Source organism: Anastrepha obliqua, chromosome 5, assembly GCF_027943255.1.
Source record: "Anastrepha obliqua isolate idAnaObli1 chromosome 5, idAnaObli1_1.0, whole genome shotgun sequence".
Classification (NCBI taxonomy): Eukaryota; Metazoa; Arthropoda; class Insecta; order Diptera; family Tephritidae; genus Anastrepha; species Anastrepha obliqua.
This window is the reverse complement of record NC_072896.1, coordinates 17,243,740-17,265,275: the sequence shown is the minus strand read 5'-3', so window position 1 is coordinate 17,265,275 and position 21,536 is coordinate 17,243,740. Positions and strand designations below refer to the sequence as shown.

The 21,536-nt window shown below is 37.0% G+C and overlaps 1 protein-coding gene across 1 annotated transcript; it reads right to left on the bottom strand.

Moving 5' to 3' along the window:
• Nucleotides 1-79: 79 nt before the first annotated feature.
• On the bottom strand, nt 80-18,127 carry LOC129248213 (protein yellow). Its single transcript, XM_054887680.1, has 3 exons — nt 17,895-18,127; nt 1,125-1,530; nt 80-1,060 (listed from the first exon to the last, which is right to left on the bottom strand). The coding sequence occupies exons 1-3, from the start codon at nt 18,113-18,115 to the stop codon at nt 359-361; spliced, it is 1,329 nt and encodes a 442-aa protein (XP_054743655.1). The 5' UTR covers nt 18,116-18,127; the 3' UTR covers nt 80-358.
• Between the last annotated feature and the right edge of the window lie 3,409 nt (nt 18,128-21,536).

Sequence of the window (21,536 nt, the reverse complement as noted above, 5' to 3'; positions counted from 1 at the left end):
GGTTATAAAAACTGTCCGTAATGAGGAGTTTCACTGTTCCACGCAATTGTCCTACTACAACAGCAACAACTTGCAATAATTTCCTTTTTAAAATATAATAAATTTTTATTGCTGCTTGAAATCACAATTCGTGTATATAAACATTTTTAAAATGAAAAATAGTAGATGCAAAAGTATTTGCATATAAAAATAACTTAAAATCTATTGTGCATTGAAATGTGCATTTTAATGTTTGTATTACACAAATATGTACTTAAATGTAAATGTGTTCAGCTGCAACAGTGAAAGTATCATCCATACGACGTCGTCTACCGGAGGATAGTTTTTTCTGCATTACTTCTTTCCCACAAATGGATATTCAAAGATATCGCTTTGACTCCTCTGGCACTTCACATGGCGTGCCCTTGATTAGATCACGATTGTTGCCGCTTAAAATGCGATAGTTTACTGCTGCTGGATCCAATTCTTTGTACAAATACAAAGGCATCTTGTCTGAGAGCACCCATATTGTACCTTCATTGTCGATTTTCATATCGTTGGGGAACACAAGCGTATGTGAATCGGAATCGATAAGGCCTTGTGATTCCGAATCATATGGACGATTTACATTCCAACAGGCAATGGCGTCCTTATTTACTTGAGTATAGAATAGAACACCAGTCTCTTTGTCGTACACTTCCGCTGTTGATTGTCCATTCATGCCACGATCACCAACAAATTTGAAATCGTAATAAGCTGCGGGACTTGTCACATGAGTTTCATTTTGTAACACACGATTCGAAACCTTGAACTCCTTGGTGCTGGCCAAAGCATGGAAATATATATCTTTAGTCTGGTCAGGGTTCGTAGGACCAATAGCGAGACCGAATATGCCATCGGTCCATTGGAAATTGACGCCACCAACATTGAAATCACCTTGCAATGGATCGAAATGGAAGAAATTGTGCTTGACGCGGTACGAGTGATTGTCGCGTAATGAATAAACTATGAGACCATAAGCACCCAAGTCGGGTATATAGGCGTAGGCATTATTGCAATCATTGCGATCAGAATCAATCACCTAAAAGAGAAAAATAGCAGAGTTGGATGTTTATCTAGAATTCATTTTGAAAATGCACGCTTACAATATTAGCGAAGAAAGTATCCTCTTTTGTTTGCTCTTTTGGAATGGCGAAACGTCGCACTAGCTGATCCGTTTTCAAGTCGAATATAACGATAGCATTCGGTGTGATTTGCTTGGGACTACCCAAAATATCTGCAAGTCCGGTATCCAACACCCATAGGCGATCGCAGGCGTCAACTTGTATGCGGAAAGTGGAAATAATGGTAGCATTATCCTTTAATTCGGTTTCGGTTGGTAGCGCTTTGTCTGCATCCAAGCGACCACCAGCTGGTGTTTTACCTTCTTGTGGCTGAACATCGATGGGTAGTGTATTAGTGGCCCAGCTGGGGTAAGGGCGTAGTTTCGGAGATTTATCGGCTGAGTTAAGATCTATATAATTGAGTGAGGCAGCAACACCGGCCTTCCATCTGGAAAGATAGGAAAACCCGTGTTAATATTTGTATGTAGTCTTTCTATTTTAATTAAAGTCGAAGGTAAGTAATTAAAAAAAAATAACAAAAAAAATAAACAAAAAAAAAAAACAAATAGAGAAATGCTGTTGTTATTATTGTAGCAGCTTATGAGCTTAAGTTACACCGGACGATGCTTCAAAAAAAGAAGTTTAGTTTTAATATCAGTTCCAACTTAATTTGATTTAAATTTAGAGTAAATCATGGGAAATACAGGGTGGCTGATGAATTTTGCTACATTAAGAAACTCAAATAACTTTTTTTTTAGTGTATGGAATGAATTTATTTTTTTTTCAAGTTGAAGGTCATTAAATTTTATTAAATGTAGCTTAACTAGTTTTAAAAATAATATAATTTAAATGCCCCCCATGCTCGTTGACACAAGTGCGGCATCTTAGTAAAAAGTTGTTCATTGCTGCTTTGAGAGTTGCGACAGGAATAGCCGCAATTGTTGCCCGAATGGATTGTTTTAGTTCATCCAAATTTGTTGGCTTTGTTTTATAAACTTCTTGTTTACATAAACCCCACAAGAAAAAGTCAGGTGCAGTAAGGTCAGGCGACCTGGGGGGCCAACGAAATTCGGAGTTTCTTGAAATCAGTTTATTGGGAAATTTTCGCCGCAACTCTGTCATAACAGTCTGGGCTATGTGAGACGTCGCCCCATCTTGCTGAAACCACACAGAGTTGAAAGGAATTCTCTTTCGGCGTAGTTCTGGATAGAAAAATTCTTTCAGCATTTTCAAATAACGGTCTCCAGTAACCGTAACGGTGTGACCATTTTCTTCAAAAAAATAAGGCTCGACAATACAGCGTGAAGAAACCGCACACCACACTGTCACGCGAAGAGGATGCAATTCCGTCTCGTGGAGTATCTGTGGGTTAGAAGTACTCCATATTCGACAATTTTGTTTGTTCACATTGCCGTTTAAATCGAAATGGGCCTCATCAGACATGAAAAGGCAGTTTAACATGTTTTGGTCTTCTTCCACCATTTGCAGGATCTTCTGGCAAAATTCCAAGCGAATCGGCAAGTCTGCTGCATTCAGTTTGTTAACCATTTGAATTTTGTAGGGAAATAAGTCTAAATCTTTGTGCATTATTGTTTGCAAAGACTGTCGGCTGACACCAAGTTGAGCAGATAAGCTTCTTGTTGAAACCCTTGGATTGCTTTGTATAGCTGCAGCTACAGCAGCGATCGTTTCCTCCGTCCGAACTGGTGGGTTTCGATGATAAAGCCTTCTTGCGACTGTTCCTTGCTCAGCAAAATTATACACCAGTCTCATTATGGTCCATCTGCTCGGGGGATCGCCGCCAAACATCCGCCTGTACTCTCTCTGTACCAAAACTACGGACTCCAGTGCGTGATAGCGGCGGACTATCCAAATTCTTGTTTGCGTGTCCCAGTTATCCATTTTAATAAATTTTAAAGATCAATCTGCAAATTAAAACAAAAATGGAACAGATAACTTAAAAAGAAAAAAAGTTACTCAATTTTTTTTTGGTAGCGGCATTCATCAGCCACCCTGTATTTAGTATAATGTCTATTGCTTTGAAAAAAAAAGTTTAAAAGGGTCGGGGGGTAGAGGGGTGCATTCCCATCTTAAAACTGAAAATCGCACCCGCCGGGGGCTTATAGTTTTTAAGTAATTTAATGTTAAAGTTTTGGAATTTAGCGAAAAGTTGGTGTTGCCATACACCTGAAATAAAAACGAAGTTCGTATGCAGAGATGTTCAGTGGAGGGTTGATTGTAAAATTGTAGTATTTTTTGCAGTAATTTAAAGTTGAAAAATACTTTGTAAATTTGTAGAATTTTTGCATAGAATTTTTTTCGCTTGGGCGGCCTTCGGCAACGCTACAACAAAAAATAAACCTCATCAGTCCAACTCCGGTTACGCAATCCACAGTATTTTTGCGTAGAGCTCCTTTCCGTGTTAAAACCATTGAACCCAAAATTAAAACGTCATATGCGTGTGTGTAATAAAGAGGCACAATAACCCCCATCCCCATCATTAACACTAAACTGAAATACTTCATTTTTGTTCATATTTTTGTTTTCATTTGCAGACATCCGGCAACACCATACTATTGTCATTCCAATCTTCTTCTTATTCGCGTTTAAAATTGGAAAGTGATTGTATGGACAAATGCATTTGCATTTAATTGTAATGAAAATAATTCGAATATAAGGATAAAAATATGGAAAAACACGCGTGTGAGTGTATATTTAGTGAATTTTAGTGAAGTGTTGAAAAATATATAGTGTAATGGGCCAAACTATAGTGAAGTTCCCGAGGGCTCTTACGAAATTATTATTTCCCGAATAATTTGGAATCATAAAGATTGCTCCTTAACACCTCCCTAACATCTCCACCAAGTTTCATTAACAAAGACATTGCCAAAAATTGCCCAATAGACGTTATTGCGAATCTCAGCCTAAATCATTTCCTAATAATGTGAAGATGATTTACTTGTATCATCGTAACGTTTTCTTTAATTAAAAACTTTCACGATTTGAAATTTGTTAAATCTTTGTATTTACGCCAAGCACAGAGTGACTACGGATACCAAAAATTGTGACGATTTTTTTAACATAGCGTCAGAGAACGTTAATGAAATGAGAACAGAGAATGTTAATAAAATGTTAAATAACATTTTTCGAGTACCTAATTCAAATTTCAATCCTCTTTTAACGGATTTCGTCTTCTCACCCCGCTAATAAGTGATATTAACTTATTTCATGTGGTAAAAAAAAATCTTCTTGTCGTGAAGGAGTGATATATAGATTATATTATTATTTCTACGTATATATAGATATATTTTTCACAAGTTGTAATCACTTAAAACGAAAAAGCAAGATAAATACATAAATATGTTCAAAAGCGTTCAATTCACCACATGTTCACAGCCATGGTGAAAAGTATTCAGAAGATATTTTTCACCATAGCAGATTGGCTAAATCTGGTAATCAATCTCTTATCCTTGGTTCACAGCGAATCGAGTAAATTGTGAAGTAAAAAGTATAAAAAGAAAAGGAGAGGCAAATCATTGCGACGCGTTATAGAGGCAAGCACCAAAGTCTTTGCTCGTATACACAAAGAGTAATCGACGCACAATGATACAGCTCCATATAAGAAGTGGTTAGAAATAAGAAAATGGATGGTTTTTGCTAAAAGTTTGTTCCTTAGTCGAACGCTGAGCCCGAAAATCAAATTTGTTTTTTTATAGCTTTTATATTTTTGATGAATGTAAGACTAAGAGTATATATATATATTAGGGCGAGTCGATTTAAAAATCGCACATTGCTCTGTGAAAATCGTATTCTAGGGATCAAAATAAGAAACTTTGCCGAAGGAACCATACCTCTAAAACGAATTCTGATGTCCCCCAATTTGGGTCGAATGAAAAATCCCACTTTGACCCATTTAGAGTGCTCCAATCGAGTCCAAGTGTATGACCGACCCCCACTAACTTTGGACGGCCGATCCACCCATGCCAGTGGCACACCCCCTGGAACTCCCCTGGGGGGTTCCCCATACAATCATTTCAAAATATCACCATTTTTGGCCTTTACATGAGAAAAGAAACTAAATGGTTCGACCCAAATTGGGGGACATCAGAATTCGTTTTACAGGTATGGTTCCTTCGGCAAAGTTTCTTATTTTGATCCCTAGAATATGATTTTCACAGAGCAATGGGCGATTTTTTTGCCTCCCCACAAATCGACCCGGCCTAATATATATATAATTGGCGCGTACACCATTTTTGGGTGTTTGGCCGAGCTCCTCCTCCTATTTGTGGCGTGTGTCTTGAAGTTGTTTCACAAATAGAGGGTCTACAGTTTTAAGCCGAGTCCGAACGGCAAATGGTTTTTTATGAGGAGCTTTTTCATGGCAGAAATACACTCGTGGGTTTGCCATTGCCTGCCGAGCGCTATTAGAAAAAACTTTTGATAAGAGTAAGATTAAAAAATTTCTTTCTGAAGCATCTCAAAAATACCAAATATTTGCGATAACAAAATTTTTGATTTGTATGCGCTCAGAATGTATTGAGGGACACAGCAAAGCAAGTGCCGGACGCACAGAAAAATATATTAGGTGCGCAGCTAAGTTCCCGCTGTTTGTCAATAGACGCCGCCAGCAGAGTGTGCTAGTCGATTCTAACATAACCTAAACGTCATAAACCAAGCTTAGACATATGGTAAACAAACTGCTTCGACACGTTAGTGATTGTGTTTTGGTATCATTTACTTTTGGTTTTGTGAAAATGTCTGATTTTGTGCCGAATAATCGTCAACAAGATAGCAACAGCTCAAGATAGACCGCTTTGAAGGAGCATTTTGAAGGAAGCTTTGACGCACCCCGCGTTGTAACGCTATGAAAGAAGAAGAAGAACAATCGTCATTTGCGGGAAGTGTTGATTTTCCTCTTTCATTCGAAAAAAACGTCGGCTGAACCGCATCAAGAGCTACAAAAAGTTTATAGAGATGCTGCTTTAAGTGAAACAATGTGCCGAGATTGGTTCCGTCGCTTGAAAGATGGTGATTTTAATTTTGACGATCGTCCGCGTGAAGGAAGGGCAAAAACCTTCGAAGACGCTGAATTGGAGGCATTGCTCAATGAGGATCCGTGTCAAGCGCAAGAAGAGCTTGCTTCAGTATTAGGAGTTACCCGTCAATCCATTTCCAAGCGATTGCATGCTTTGGGAATGATTCAGAAACAGGGGACTTGGGTTCCTTATGAGTTAAAATCAAGCGATGTTGAAGGTCGTTTTTTCGCCTGTTAACAACTGCTCCAGCGGCAAAAAAGGAAGGGTTTTTTTCATCGCATCGTGACGGGTGATGAAAAATGGATTCATTACAGCAATCCAAAGAAAATAAAGTCATGAAGACTGCCCGGTTATGCTTCTACGTGTCGCCTCGCCTGAACTATTACAACCAAGCGACACCATCACTGGGGATCGGTATCGACTTCAATTGATGCTATTGAGCCGAGCACTGCGCGAGAAGCGGCCGCAATACGCGGAGAGGCATGAAAAAGTGATTCTACAGCATGACAACGCTCGGCCTCAAGTTGCCAAACCCGTTAAAACCTACCTGGAAACACTGAAATGGGAAAGCCTACCCACCCGCCATATTCTCCAGATATTGCGCCGTCCGATTATCACCTGTTCCGATCGATGGCACATGGTCTAGCTGACCAGCTGTTTCATTCATATGAAGACATAAAAAAATTGCTTGATCCGTGGATAGCCTCAAAAGATGAACAGTTTTACCGCCACGGGATGCGAGATCTACCAGAAAGATGGGAAAAAGTAGTAGCCAGCAATGGGCAATACTTTCAATGATTCACTTGTAACCATTTTTTCAGAGTAGAGTTGTACGAGGGGTGCCTTTTATATGTCGGGATTTGGCAACCCTGGTGTGGCAATCTGGCATGTGACAGCTGTATCGCAAAGTTTGACATTTTTTGGCTTTTACGTACTCAGAACGTTTTGAAATACCAGCGCTATTTGTGCTGTTTACAGTAACTTAAAAGATTCATCTCGGTCCAAAAATGGAATTAAATCGTGAACATTTTCGTGCGATTATTTTTTACAACTTTTGACGTGGATTAACTCAGCAACATTACATGGATGAACTTAATTCATTTTTTGGCGATGAAGCTCCATCAAGGACCAGTGTTTATCGATGGTACGGTGAATCAATCGTGGTCGTAGTTCACTCCAAGACGAATTTCGTGAAGGTCGTCCAAAATCAGTTGTTGTTCCGAAAACCATTGATGCTGTGCGCGAACTGATATTGCAAGATCGTCATGTGACCTATCGTGAGATTGAGACAATCTTAGGCATTAGTGGGACCAGCATACATTCAATATTGCATAAACATTTGACTGTCAAAAAAATTTGTTCGCGTTGGATCCCACACAATTTGTCAATCGCTCAAAAAAAGGCTCGTGTCGATTGGTCGAAGGAAATGCTCAAAAAATACGATCGTGGGGCTTCGAAACACGTCTATGACATCGTGACAGGTGATGAATCATGGATTTATGCGTATGAGCCCGAAAGTAAACAGCAGTCGACTGTATGGGTGTTTCAAGATGAGCCAAATCCAACAAAAGTTGTTCGCGCACGAGGCACTTCCAAGCAAATGGTCGCCTATTTTTTCGGAAAAACTGGACATGTCGCAACCGTACCACTAGAACAACGCAGAACAGTAAATTCTGAGTGGTACACAATCATTTGTTTGCCAGTTGTCTTCCAAGAAATTAGGAAAACCAATCGCCAAAGACGGATCACTCTTCACCAGGACAATGCGAGCTCTCACACATCGGCTCAAACAACTGCATTTTTGAGCACCCAAAACATCGAATTAATGGGTCATCCGCCGTATAGTCCTGACTTGGCACCGAATGACTTCTTTTTATTCCCGTACGTAAAAAACAAACTGAGAGGTCAACGTTTTTCGACACCTGAAGAAGCGGTTGCGGCATTCAGAATGCATGTTTTGGAGGTACCTCATTCAGAGTGGCAAAAGTGCTTCGACAATTGGTTTAAACGCATGCAAAAGTGTATAGATCTTCATGGAGAATATTTTGAAAAACAATAAAACTAATCCCGACATATAAAAGGCACCCCTCGTATTTTCATAAAAAAAAACAGCGAGAATTTAGTTGCGCACCTAATACGATTCGCTAAAAATGCGTAAGAGTTCGCTATCGTTGTTATAAGCAAAATATTTTTCTTATACTTCTATGTAAAAATAGATACCCATATGCAAAAAGAAAAAAAAAAACACAAAACCACTCATGTTTCAAAGGAAATTTCTAACTTCACGGTTATATTATTTATTTCGTGCACTTTTTATTAATTCTTTCTCATATGTAAAGATATATTTTAATTAAATATTTATCTACTAAAAGAGAACAAATAGAAATAAAAGTAGATTCGAAATGGTCAATAGCACAAAATGTCGAAGGGACGAGCTTTTGTAAGCTAACCGCGGTTCTTTTTATCTTGGCTCCCAGCATGTAAAATAATCAGCATTCGCAGCGACTGTCGCACTTAGAACACATATTTACATATTTATATGGGTGCGTATATATGTATATGTATGTACAGGGTGGGCCAAATAAGACCTACTAATGTTAAGCACAAATAACATTTTTATTTTTTGACATATTTATTTTTCTCTTTTTGTAGGTTATAATTGAATTGTTGGAAATTTATTATGGAACCACTACAATACGCTATTCGTTTTACACAATAAGCCACACAAATTGATTTTTTAAATAATGTTTTGATGCCGGTTATGTCAACAAACAAAACTGTAGATTGTGGGGCTCTGAAAATCCAAGGGCAACACACCAACATCAGTTACACCCATCTAAATGTACTGTTTGGTGCGGTGTTATGGTCACTAGAGCTATCGGTCCATATTTCTTCGAAAATGAGGATTAAACGCCGGAATCGATTTCAGGAGCTTCTTACAGAACATTGATTGAAAACTTTTTGTGGCCAGCAGTATCCTAATTTGTGGTTTCAACAAGATGGAGCAACTGCGCATACTGCCAGTAGTAGTAGCAGCAGCATTAGTAGGTCTTATTTGGCGCACCCTGTATTATATATTAAATATGAAGCTGCAGGCACCCGCTATGACAAAAATGTACGATTCACCAAATATTTTTGGTATCATCCAGAAAAATAGGTTTATGGACTGCTCAGGTGCATGAGGGAAAGTGTGGGTGGGTGGGCTTGCTTTACGAATGAACGCGATTTGCTTTGAGGAATATGCGTGTGCGTGAAATAGTTTGTTGTTGTATTAAAGAACATTTTAGAATGCTTTGGGCAGCGCCTACGGCCATCGCGCTACGCATGCAGCTGCTGCTTCTGCACCTATGAAATTTAAACTGGATGATTGCTTGAGCATTTTCAGCGAAACCTCACATTTTTCTGTGCGCTCAGCCACATTTGTGTGTATACGAGTATTCACATACATCTGAATGAATGAGTTCAAAGGGTAGATAAGGTAGATAAAAATGAATAAGCGAACGTTGATTAGCGAACACATCAAGGCACACACATTAAACAGGCGGCAGCAGTAGAGCAAAAACAACAAGAGCAGCGCTATTTGCATTTAGTTTTGGTCCCTAGAATGACAAATTTGTTGATTTTGTTTGATTGTTGACAATTTGGAGTAACTTAAACAAAATTTGGTAATTTAGAGAACAAATAATTTGAAAAAAAATCAATCCTACTGCTGCCACCTGTTTAATGTTTATAACGCATTTTTTTTATAATTTTATTTTCTGATTAAAATTTAGATTTAAATCCAGTTATTCAATAACCTACTATTTAATTACTTCGTTATTTTGAATATAGTTTGCCTTTCGATTAATTTTGCGAGCAAACTTTGAAGTAATGCTGAGGATGCTGGATTTTTAAGATTCTCTATGCCAATGCTTGATTGAATCGATATTCGACGTATCCTCATTGAGTGCATCGGTTGTTGTTGTTGTTGTAGCAATATCTTTGCCCTGTCAGTGTAGTGTAATCACCGGTCGTCTTCCTCTAGCTCATCTAACGGTAGGCCCAGGAAACTGGCAGTTTCGACGGGTTGGGTCCAGAGGGAGAGAGGTGTTAGATGAGTGGGTTTGATGGGGCATTTGAAGAGGTGGTTAGTGTTGTGCGGGGTACCTTCACATGCTGGACATATGTTTAGTATGTCGGGGTCGATTCTGGATATGTAGGAGTTTAACCTGCTACAGTATCCAGAACGTAATTGTGCCAGGATTACGTGGGACTCTCGGGGAAGCTGGAGCTCTTCGTCTGCGATAGGTGGTGGTTGGACTCCGATAACGGCATTCGGGGGTCGGGAGCTTAGGAAGGTGGTAAGGGTCTCCCGATGAATGTCGTTAATTGCTTGTCTGTACACTGTCTGATCCTGGAGTGGTCTGTCCGTTTTGTCCTGGATCTCGTCCACGTAGTTGAGGAAGTGTCTCCTGATGTGCCTGGGAGGTGGCTCAGGCTCGAGCAGGTGTCTGCATGGGTGAGGTATACGGTAACACCCAAGCAGAAACTGCTTGCCGAGCATTTTGTTGTGCTCCTTAACCGGGAGCATGTGCGCCTCGTCATGCAAATGTTGGATAGGGGACATCAGGAGACATACTGTCGCGGTCCTGATGGCAGTATTCTGGCAGGTCTGAAGCTTAGTCCACTGCTTCTATTTTTTTTACTGCATCGGTGTTGCACCTCGGTGTTTGCATTATTCTTTTATAGTAAAGGAAGAATTTTGTTCTGCATACATCTCTAACTAGTCATTTTGCAAGTGGTGCTATTCCATTCAAGTGGGCGCAGAAACCTGCATTCGATGGAAGTTTTATATTTTTTGACATTATATTCCCTTAATTGAACTGAATTGTTAATAACACCGCGGTTTTAAGTATTGAAAAAGTAATAATATCGAGAAACATTTTACACAAATACTGTCGTTCAACAAAAAATTAACACACGTTTTTATTTGCGGTTAGTTAAATCTATCTTCATTTAGCACACACAAAAAAAATAAAACGAAATATATGTGTACACTTTTTTACGCAAATAAATCACGTTTCCAATCAGTACTTGGGCAACTGTGCACAAAAAACTCAAAGTCACTACAAATTAACCACAAATCGGCTGTTCTTGCCAATCGCGGCAATTGAGTTGTCTTTCAAATTGAGAGCTGCCAATCGAATAATTAACAATTTTATTTGCAAAGCAAGAAGAACAGCTAAAAAATAGATAATATAAAGGTTGCTTCAATATACCATTGATTGAAAGAATCGTTTGCGAAAGGATTGGCAATACCTACTTTGCATAATTACAGCTGGACTGTTGCAATTAAATTGCGCGATGCGCACAACAAAACCACGAAAATCAAGTTAGACAATAAGTTGGCAGGGGAATGCTGTAATCATCGTTCCTTTAACACAAATACAGGGAATGGAAAGTTGGTCGAATAGCGACAAAGGTGAAGTGGGTCACAAGTAAATTTTCTGTTTTTTCATGAAAATTAGAAATTATCAAAACGGTAGTAACAATGACGTTGACATAAATTTAAGAATAATAAAGCGGCTTAATCGTATTTGTTCATCGGCTCAGCATTGAAATGTACCTACTATAGTTCACACGAAGACACATATGCACTTAGGTGTGTGTGTGTGATGCATAAAATCAGCAGCCATGACAGACACGGATTGAGCAACAAATAACAAAGCAACAATGAATTGACAGAAATGAGCAGCATTGAGCAAAAGGGTGTCTGAGTTGCTCAGGCTTACTAACGAGGTGTGTAATGCCTGCGTAAGCGTTTGGCTATTATTTACTACTACTACTACTAGTGTAAGCACTTGAAATACATACATAGTCACATAGTCAAGCAACAAATATTGCAATAAACGGTGTTTGGTGCAAATTTGAGGGGAAATACGAACGTTGTTATTGGCAACATGTAATAAATAGTGGCGGCTGAGTGATAGATGCCTATTTAAACGAAATTTTCGATGTTAATGTTTTATAAAAATAAATTTGTAAGCTGTTGTTGTTAAAGTTGTTGCTTTCTCTGAAATATTTATCGCATTACTACAATTTATTACTTCAACTCAAGCTTAAGGTACATAATTTATTAATTAACAACGTAGAGCTATAAAAAAAAGCAAATAATTTGACTAATCGATTTATTATGTCGATTGAGACCTTCAATGCATACTCCACTTTGAGTATTCACTATTGTGTCTTTATTGTTAGAGGGGGAAAACGATTATTTCTTAATTGCCAATTAAAAGAGTGAGCAAATGGTGTAATAGTTTTAGAACTAAGTGACACACTTGTATGTACAGCCATGGACAGATAAATAGCACAAATGTGAACCTTATATATGTATGTTAAGTTAAGTTTTTAGTACGAACTCTGCTTTGATCAAATAAATTTGTTTGTTTACATTTGTTACCGTTATTAAGCTTACATTTATGCGAGGAATTTACCGTTTTTTTCGATGGAATTTTTTGCGTTCTATTTTATTTATGCTTATTGCTGTTTTGAAGTTGACACAAAAATAGCACATTTTAACTTGTGCAGCGGACAGTAAAACTTTAATATTGTTTCAGTAATTACTAAAAATGGGACATGGAAAGCAAGACAATGATCCAAAGCATACTGCAAAGATGGTGAAGCAATGGCTCTGAAGAGAAAAAATTAAAGTACTGGATTGGCCGGCGCAGAGCCCTGATCTCAATGCAATAGAAAATTTGCGGAATGACGTAAACAATTTTTTAAAAATTTTAATGATTTGTGGGCCGCAGTTGAGGAGGTTTGGTACTCGATTCCAAAGGAAAGATGCCACAAGCTTGTAGAAAGCATGGAGCGACGGCTTGAAGAAGTAATCAAAAAACGGTGGATATAGTACAAAATACTAATCTGAAAAAAAAACAATATTATTATTTAACTATCTGATTTTTTTTACTATATTTGCTTTTATTTGGAATTTTTTAGGATGTGCTATTTAAGTGTCCACGAGGTTTCGTGAGTTATCAACGTTCTCGTAAATTAAATCAGAACTTAAATTCTTTTTGACCATTTTTTGTTTTAAAGTGGAAGTAAATAAGTTTTTTATTTTTTATGTTGCTTTTTTCCCAATAAAAAATAATTATTTAAAAACATATTCGACTCTTTGCTTTCAAAGTCTAAATGTGCTATTTATATGACCATTGCTGTAGGTATTTCTGTAAGGCTGAAATATATTATATTTCAGCAATATAATATAATGCTTTTGAGCTGCTCTTTTTTAGTTTTAGTTTTAGCGATCTAATTGATGTATATAGTATATATAAGTACAGGGTGCATACGGTAGTTGAGGACATGCATATATGGTAGTTGAGGACATGCATATTTCAAAAAAATTTGTTAAAACGTTCATTGTTTTTATCATTAACTAATTTTTGGTCAAAATGGACTTACACCAATTTCAAAGAAAACGGCTCACTTTTTACTTTTTGCTTACTTTGAAAGTGGTGTAAGTCCTTCTGAAATCATTAAAAGTATACATTTTTGTTAATCACACTTAAAAATGATTACATTATAAATTTAAATCAATTTAATATTTAAAAAACATAAAATTAGTGCTTTAACATGTTCCAATATTTTTCAAACCATTTAAATGCAAACCCTTAAATATCTCCACATATTATAAAATGGACTTACACCACTTTCATAGAAAACGGCTCATATGTGGCTATAATTTATTTTTTCTTTTAGCTATTTTTCATACAAGACATGAAGAACCACAGCTTAACTCATGAAATGAAGAGGCATACAGTTATCGTCACTCTATGTGCAATTCGCATCGATTTTGAAATCTTTAATTTTCTTAAGTGCGCCCGTTCATGCGGTCACAAGGTGCGCCGCATCAGGCGGCTTTGCAGAATCTGTTGCAAAACGCAGAAAACACGAGGAACGTTCTGACACTGCCCGATCTGCAGAATTTATACAACAAATGCAAGCGATCATTGACGAGAACCTTTCAAAATCAATGAGGGCCCTTGCGAGGGTGCTTAATGTTACTCACTTTTTGTCGAAGCAAACCAGAGAACAGCGAGTTATACGATAAAAGCACCTTCTAAACAAAACTAAGCAGCCTGATGCGCCTGACGAAAAAAAAGTCGTCCAAGACCAAAAGACCAACCGCAGAAATGATCAGAATAACAGATGGCTATATTCCAATCCTATAGAGGTTCCTGCTGCCATGCACACGAAGCTGCCAGCCACTAATATGGCTGGAATCTTCGAGCCAGACGCTGCTCTTTCACACAAAGCAGTGGCTGACAAGACTGAATGACTGTAATCTGCCATGACCACATAGCACTGAACTTAAGGTCGCTTAACTCCCAAGACCTTAATCCCTGGGATTACTACGCATGGGTCGTAGATCAGCGTGAAACCAATAAGCATCCTCATAAGACCATTTCTTCTCTGCTACTAATACCGTTATGGCCAATATGAATAAGGAGCATTTGATTCGGGCATGGCATCGTTTTCAGAGCCAGATTGAGGAGGCTATAGCAACTAATGGAAATTGTATTGAGTGATTTTAAAGCCACATAATAGGTTGATGTTGTGTAAAAAATTTGTGAAATTTTAAATAAATTGTACTCTCAAGTTGTTCCAAATACCATACGCACCCTGTATGTGTGCATATATATGATATATACTTTGTGCTGACACCCTTTGTTAGTTGTTTGGTCGAGCTTGTAATCCAATTTGGGTGTGTGTCTTGATGCTTTTTTCCCATATAGAGTGACCTACAGTTTTATGCCGCCTCCGAATGGCTGATTGTTTTTTATGAAGAGCTTTTTTATGGCAGAGGCACACTCGGAGGCTTCCCATCGCTTGCCCAGTGGACACCGCTATTAGAAAAAAATTCTGCCATCAATTTCTGTTTCATGCCAGCGAAGGCATCCACAATTTAAATAGTATTAAAATATATTTTTTAGGAAAAATAAGGAAAAATATGACGCATTAAGCGCTTTCACCAGCTACCATTTGATCTACTTTGAACACTGAAGCTGCAATTTGGAAAAATGCTTGTGGATGATGTTGTTTTGACAAATCCTAGACGCTAAGTATACAAAAATGTGCTTTTGAAAATCGTAAAATTACTAGTAAAGGTCGAAAATTATGAGACCTCATAACAAATCTGAGATATTGCTGGGGGATAGCTCTAAAGAAAGTGAAAATAGTTTAACGAGGGGCAGTGTGCCCACCTAAATCCCATTAATCTTCTCCATTACATCAACAGCTTTGGCTGGCTGTAGATAGCTGCCTGTTGGCACTTTAGCGCTACTTGCGGAGTGCCAGAGTGGTACTTCAATCATTTCACTTACCCACCTTAACGAATTTTTAGTAATATTTTGTTGCTAATCTTCACCCTGGCTTGCTGCTTTGACAGCAGTTGAAGTTGTAGACTTTTTGAAAATGAAATTTCGTAAGTGAATGTCTGAAGTAATAGAAAAACTGGGGCACAAAAAGTGTGTGTCTATCCCGGCAGGGTAATGAACAGTAATCTAGCAATCCAGCTGGTTGTTTTACTATTTTGCTTACACTTACGGTCTGTGTCAGAAAAAAGGAACCGCGATTATTCATAAAGTAGAAAAGATATATATTTAATTTTTTTTACATGAAAGTATGTACAAAACTACGAGTCGCAATTACTCAATAAGCCGTGTAGTCTTCTTCGTTGTTGAGTATAGCCAGGCATCTTTTCGGCATGCTTTGAACCAGCTTTTCTGCGTAGCTCGTCGACAAAGAGGACTAGATTTTGCGAACTTGACCTACGAGTTGCTTTAAATCGTAGACTGGCCTTCTGGCAAGATGCGTTTTCATAATTACCCACACATTTTTAATAGGGTTGGCGTCGGTAGGCTGGGAAGACCGACCAATATTGTGACGACATTTGCTTTTTTTGTTGTTTCTGTGGTAAATGTGTTTTTCTGAGAGACAAGAACTGATTATACTTGGCGTAGTCACAATGAAGGGTAACGCTTAAAATGTTGCACGGTATCCTTATCCTGCTTTTTTGTTGTTACACGCTTCAAGCCGCGCTCGGAAAAGTCATCAATATTTTTGTACACCTTACACCGCTGATTCCACATCAAATCAAACTTTTTTGATTTTTTCAATTACTTTTGCAGCCGCGGGGTAAGATAATTTCGGGCCCTTTCGAATGCTTGCATAAAAATACCGCCCCAAAAAGCTTCGCGTACTTCTCACTCATTTTTGATTGGTTGCGTTCACGGGAAAGTTTCGAACGACACTAACCTGAGTTAGCACTGGCGTCGTAGCACTTGAGTGGGACTGTTGCGCAGCAAAAAGCAGAACGAAATATATCTTGAAGTTATAAAAAAGAAACCGGTTCTTTTCTTCTGACACAGACTGTATATTTCGCATAAAATGTGCCATCCCTTATTATTTTGCATAAAAATATTATATAAAAGATTCCTGGTATGTACTATTAGTCTTTATTTAAAACTATGAAACTGTTAAAAAGTGTATAAAAAAACAAAAAATCAAGAGTGAAATTTCGAAAGATCAGCCAGTGGGTGTGTTCCTCCTGACCCTATATTTTACCCTAGCCTCTAACCGGCTGTGTATTGGCAGTCCTATAGTTAAACTGAAAAGAACTAGCAGCCTATGCCAGCTACTGCAGCGTTGTTTCAGTGGTTTTTACTAAGTGCAAATGCTTAGAAGAAGTGCGTGAAATGCAATTAAGTGGAGCTCTGCTGTACAGGACGGCTTAACTTGCGCAAGTTGAAATCAATATCCAGTTATATATGTATATAAAGAAGTTCATGCGTAAACTAAAGTAAATTGGAGAGCACAAATTTTCCTATTTTATTTTTACACTCTTTTAAATGAATTTTTAGGCCTAAAAATGTTAAAATTTCCTTCACTCCAACACAATTTTTTAAACATTTGGGTGCAGCACCAAAGCGTTGACATTTGTAAATACTTGCACAATACTTCCATAAGTAGGTACCTATGCAGATGTAGGTATGTATATGCGTGTCTACATACTTATTTATTCAGTGTAGTTCTCACTGCTGAACTTATCATGAACTTGACAAAATAAACCTATAGCAAAAACCGGTAGTAAAGAAACTAGTTTGGCTTACATATATTTCTGGTTGCGCTCACTTTTTCTGAATTAATTAAATAAATACATATTTTAAATAGTGAATTGCCCATACTTGCATACGAGTAATTATATATGAAAATATGTGTAATTGGCGTTTACACCATTTTTGGGTATTTAGCTAAGCTCCCCCTCCTATTAGTGGTGTATGACTCTAATGTTTTGCCTCTAATGGAATAATTATGAATAATTACGCATAATAAAACGAGTCTAGGGGATGCCTCTAAAATCAGTAAACTTTTGAAAAGCGTGAAAGCTGCGTGTGTTTAAGAAAAATTTTAGATACTTATTTTTATTAACTTTTCAAATGCACCCACAAGTCACCCACAAAACCAATAAGAAAATTTATTTAAATGCTATCAACGAAATATCACTTCAAATTTGTTTTGCAAGAATATCTGAAACTGGTTTTTTGTTCATGGTGATTGCTGAAATTCATTCTAATTCATTAATTTCATTCCTTCGAATTCAAACTTTTTTTTTCATTATTCACTCTAAAGCGCATTTACTTTTCCGCCACCACTCAATGCGTCATTAATTTCACATTTATTTGTAATTTTTTTTTATTGTTTCATGCAGTTTCACTGTTCAACACTTTACCTTGGCACAGTGACAAATAATTTGTTATTCCAACGCTCCAAACCCAATGGCAAATTGTTCTCGGGCACATAGTGACCGGTACTTATGGCTTCTTTTTCAGCTTGCTCACTTGGCCATTCAAACTCCAATTGCTTCCATGAAAATCTTTCTTCTAGCTTGGCTTCAGCACTGCAGAAAATCGTGCCCGCACAGAGCAGGATTGAAAAAACGAGACACTTCATTTTTTAAAGTAGCGTTTTTTATTTCCGCGGAGTGTACAAAATACTCGCTAAATTAATGCAATCGTTTGAAACGTTTACGTTGTTGTCTTCACTCGCGCTGCGTTAACACTGCGCTCAGTTTAAGCTTGACTTTAGCTTTTTAATTGATCCGTTTGATGTTGGCTCTGGCAGCAGGCAGGCGGCGATTGCAAAAGAATCCAAACGAAGTTGAACTTGTTAGTAACACAAAACAGTTTGTCTGCTGGTGCTTTGGCAATGTACGGGTGCTTGTGTTGTGTTGCTTGTTTGCCTCTGCAACAATGTCGCATGTGTCTGTAAACATGTTGCTTGGCTTGGCTGATGCCTCTGCTACATACATTTTTGCTTTGGTAAATGCTTTGCGGTTGTTAAATATTAATTGCTGTACGGTGATTCAGAAAATATATATTAATTTGTGAATTTACTATTTATTAGGCTCTATATTAGGCTGAAAAAATTTCGGGGTTGGTGTCGAAATTCTGTATGTGGGAACTTCCACAGAAAAGTCTACCTTATCCGAAAACCTAGTTTATGATTAAACAAAAAAAATTGCTTGGTTTATTAAAAAAAACTATTTAAATATCATAAAAGTAATATTTTCAAAATTTTCCTTAATTGCGTTCTTGAGTTATCGGAACACAAATTTCATGTTCACTTGGTGATTAGTTTTTTTTATTTACAAGAGCGTTTTCTCTTTGCTGTTTAAATTTCTAAGAGTAACTCTGCAATTCAACTCTTATAGCTACAATTTGGCAATAACAACAAATAGGCGTAACACCAATGTAAAAGAGCAGTGACGCTTCAATTAACGGTAAATTTTGCATTTACTTTTAAAAGATATTCATCAATAACGTCACGCCATACAGATGCTATTTAGTCTTATTATAACTGCGCTGGCGATTGTAGATGCAAATAATTTGGTATTTTAATAAAAGTTGATAAAGTGTACAAATCAAATTAAAAATTACGCCATTTAAGCAAGGAATTTCTGTCGTATTGAGCTTCAAAGTTTCGTAACGTCACGCCATATTGTAAGTAATTTTCTCGATAGGTGATGGCTTTTTCTGAATTATAATTCAGATGGATTCTTCGAGTAACTGTAAAAAATACTCAAAGTGCTATGGGGAAAAACTAAAAACTGATCCACTGAGGCTGGAGAGAAGCCGTTTAAAAGCAAAAGAGAGGGCATCAAAGTACAGAAAAAGGTTAGAATCCAGCAAGCATAAAAGTGATGCAATAAGAAAACAAAATTGTAAAAGACAACAAACATTTCGCCTGAGAAAGAAAAATGAATGTGCCAAAGAATATAGCCCAGAAGCCAATCAGCCCTATAAATGCAGGCAAACAATAGGAAAGGTTTTAAAAAAAGCCAAAACTGCTTTGCCGGCCGACCCATAGAAAAGAAGGTATATTGTTGATTTGATATACAAAAAATATGGTACATTATCATTGAAGAACGAATCTAAATCGGCAATACAAGAAAAAGAAACAGTTTGTCGTAGACTTTTACTCAAGATATGATATTAGTAGGGAAGTAGTGGCCAAGCGTTTTAAGGTGCTATCTGTTGCTGAGTCGTACGAACTCTACAAATTGGAGAAAAGTACTAACTTCGTTAGCAAGTCTGCATTTTACGAATTGCAAGATACCACATAATATGTGTGTTTGTAAGCATCAGGCCAATTTTGCATTTGTTTTGGAAAGCAGTGCGGATTTTATAAAATCTTTTTCATCCAACTTTGAAAAATTTCTCGAATCTGCTTGTTGCAACATTAAAAACGAAAAATGTATGATGAACAACTGCAAACATTGTGTTCAGGATGTAAGAAATGAATTAGTGCCCTTAAAATATTGGCCATTGATGGATGAAACTGTTAAATGGAAACATTGGCGCAAAGTTGAAGACCGCATTCCTTTGACATACACCGAAGGATCTTTGTCTGATCTTTTGTTCGAACTAGATGCCCAGTTACCTTTGTTTAAACGCCACTTTTCTATTAAACGTTCCCAACAAAACTATTTCAAAAGCAAAAAAAATGACATTAGCTCCGACAATCTAATTCTTCAAATTGACTTCGCAGAGAATTATAGGTTAACTTGTCAAAATGAGGTGCAAAGCGCACATTTTAGTTACCGTCAAGTTCCCATTTTCACTTGCGTTGCTTGGCTGGTTGGCGAAGTAAAATCGTACTCTATAATCAGTGACAATAAATTCGATGTGTGCTGTTTTTTAACAAAACTTGTAGACATAATCAAAAAAGAACATGGGCAATTTCAAAATATTTATATTTTTTCGGATGGAAGTAGTTCTCAGCTTAAAAATAAGTATATTGCGCGAAGCCTGCCAGATTTTGTTTTTGAATTTGGTTGCAAAGTTTTAGAGTGGAATTATTTGGCAACTTCTCATGGTAAAGGTGCGGTCGATGGGGTAGGAGCAACGATAAAACGAAAAGTTTGGCAGGTAACAAAGACGAAAAATATAATTTTGGATACTGCAGTTTCGTTTTACCAATGCTATTAGAAAAGTGGAATGAGTTGCCGAAAATTTCTGGAATACATAAAATTCATCATTTATCAAGCAGCGAAGACAGGCAAATAAAAGCAGTCGAGACTGCGTTTTCACATAAAAGTTATATAATACTAAAATTAACTTGGAATATTTAAATAAACAAAATCGTATTTTTGAAATAATATTCATGTTTTATTTTTAAACGTCAAAAGTTATTTGGTTTATTTTCTCAAAACATCAAAATCCCAGCGCTAACCCGAATTGAATATCTACATACACCCCTTCTATCTGAAATTTCTACAAAAAATGTAAAAATTGGTATATCAACAAAAAAAATAATTTATATAAATTTCAGTAACATAACGTCAGGTAACGTCACGCCAGAGACTTTGTGTGGTAAAAAAAAAACCGAAACCATTTTTTTTAACATAGGAAATTGGAATGTGAACCTTAAATATTTACATATCCTGACAAAAAGTTTCACTCGAATAGTTCTACAAAATTCGAAGAATTATGCTTTTTCAAAATTCAAGATAAGGGGGACTTCCGTGTTTTGTAACGTCACGCCAGCCTATATATTAGCTTATATTATTTAGTGTTGTTAATAAATTTCGGTAACTTGTTTACTAAAATAAAGTCCCCTTTATTACAATGCAACTATTCATATAAAATGTTTTGAAATGTTAAGTAAAGAATTTTTTTTTTTGACATTTAGTCATACAAATGTCACGTCACGCCAGTTTGGAAATACCCATGTACAAAATTCTAAAAACAAAATTCTGCTTTTTAAAATTCTGCTTTTTTAAAATTCTGCTTTTTTAAAATTCTGCTTTCTAAAATTCTGCTTTCAAAATTCTGTATTACAAAATTGTGTATTAAAATATAATGCTAACAAT

Bases quoted from the DNA above. Each gene is read 5' to 3' on its own strand.
- LOC129248213 (XM_054887680.1), bottom strand. From the start codon at position 18,115: ATGAAGTGTCTCGTTTTTTCAATCCTGCTCTGTGCGGGCACGATTTTC. The intron at 1,531-17,894 runs GTAAAGTGTTGA...CTATCTTTCCAG, and splicing joins TTATTTGTCACTGTGCCAAG to ATGGAAGGCCGGTGTTGCTG. The intron at 1,061-1,124 runs GTAAGCGTGCAT...TTTCTCTTTTAG, and splicing joins ATACTTTCTTCGCTAATATT to GTGATTGATTCTGATCGCAA.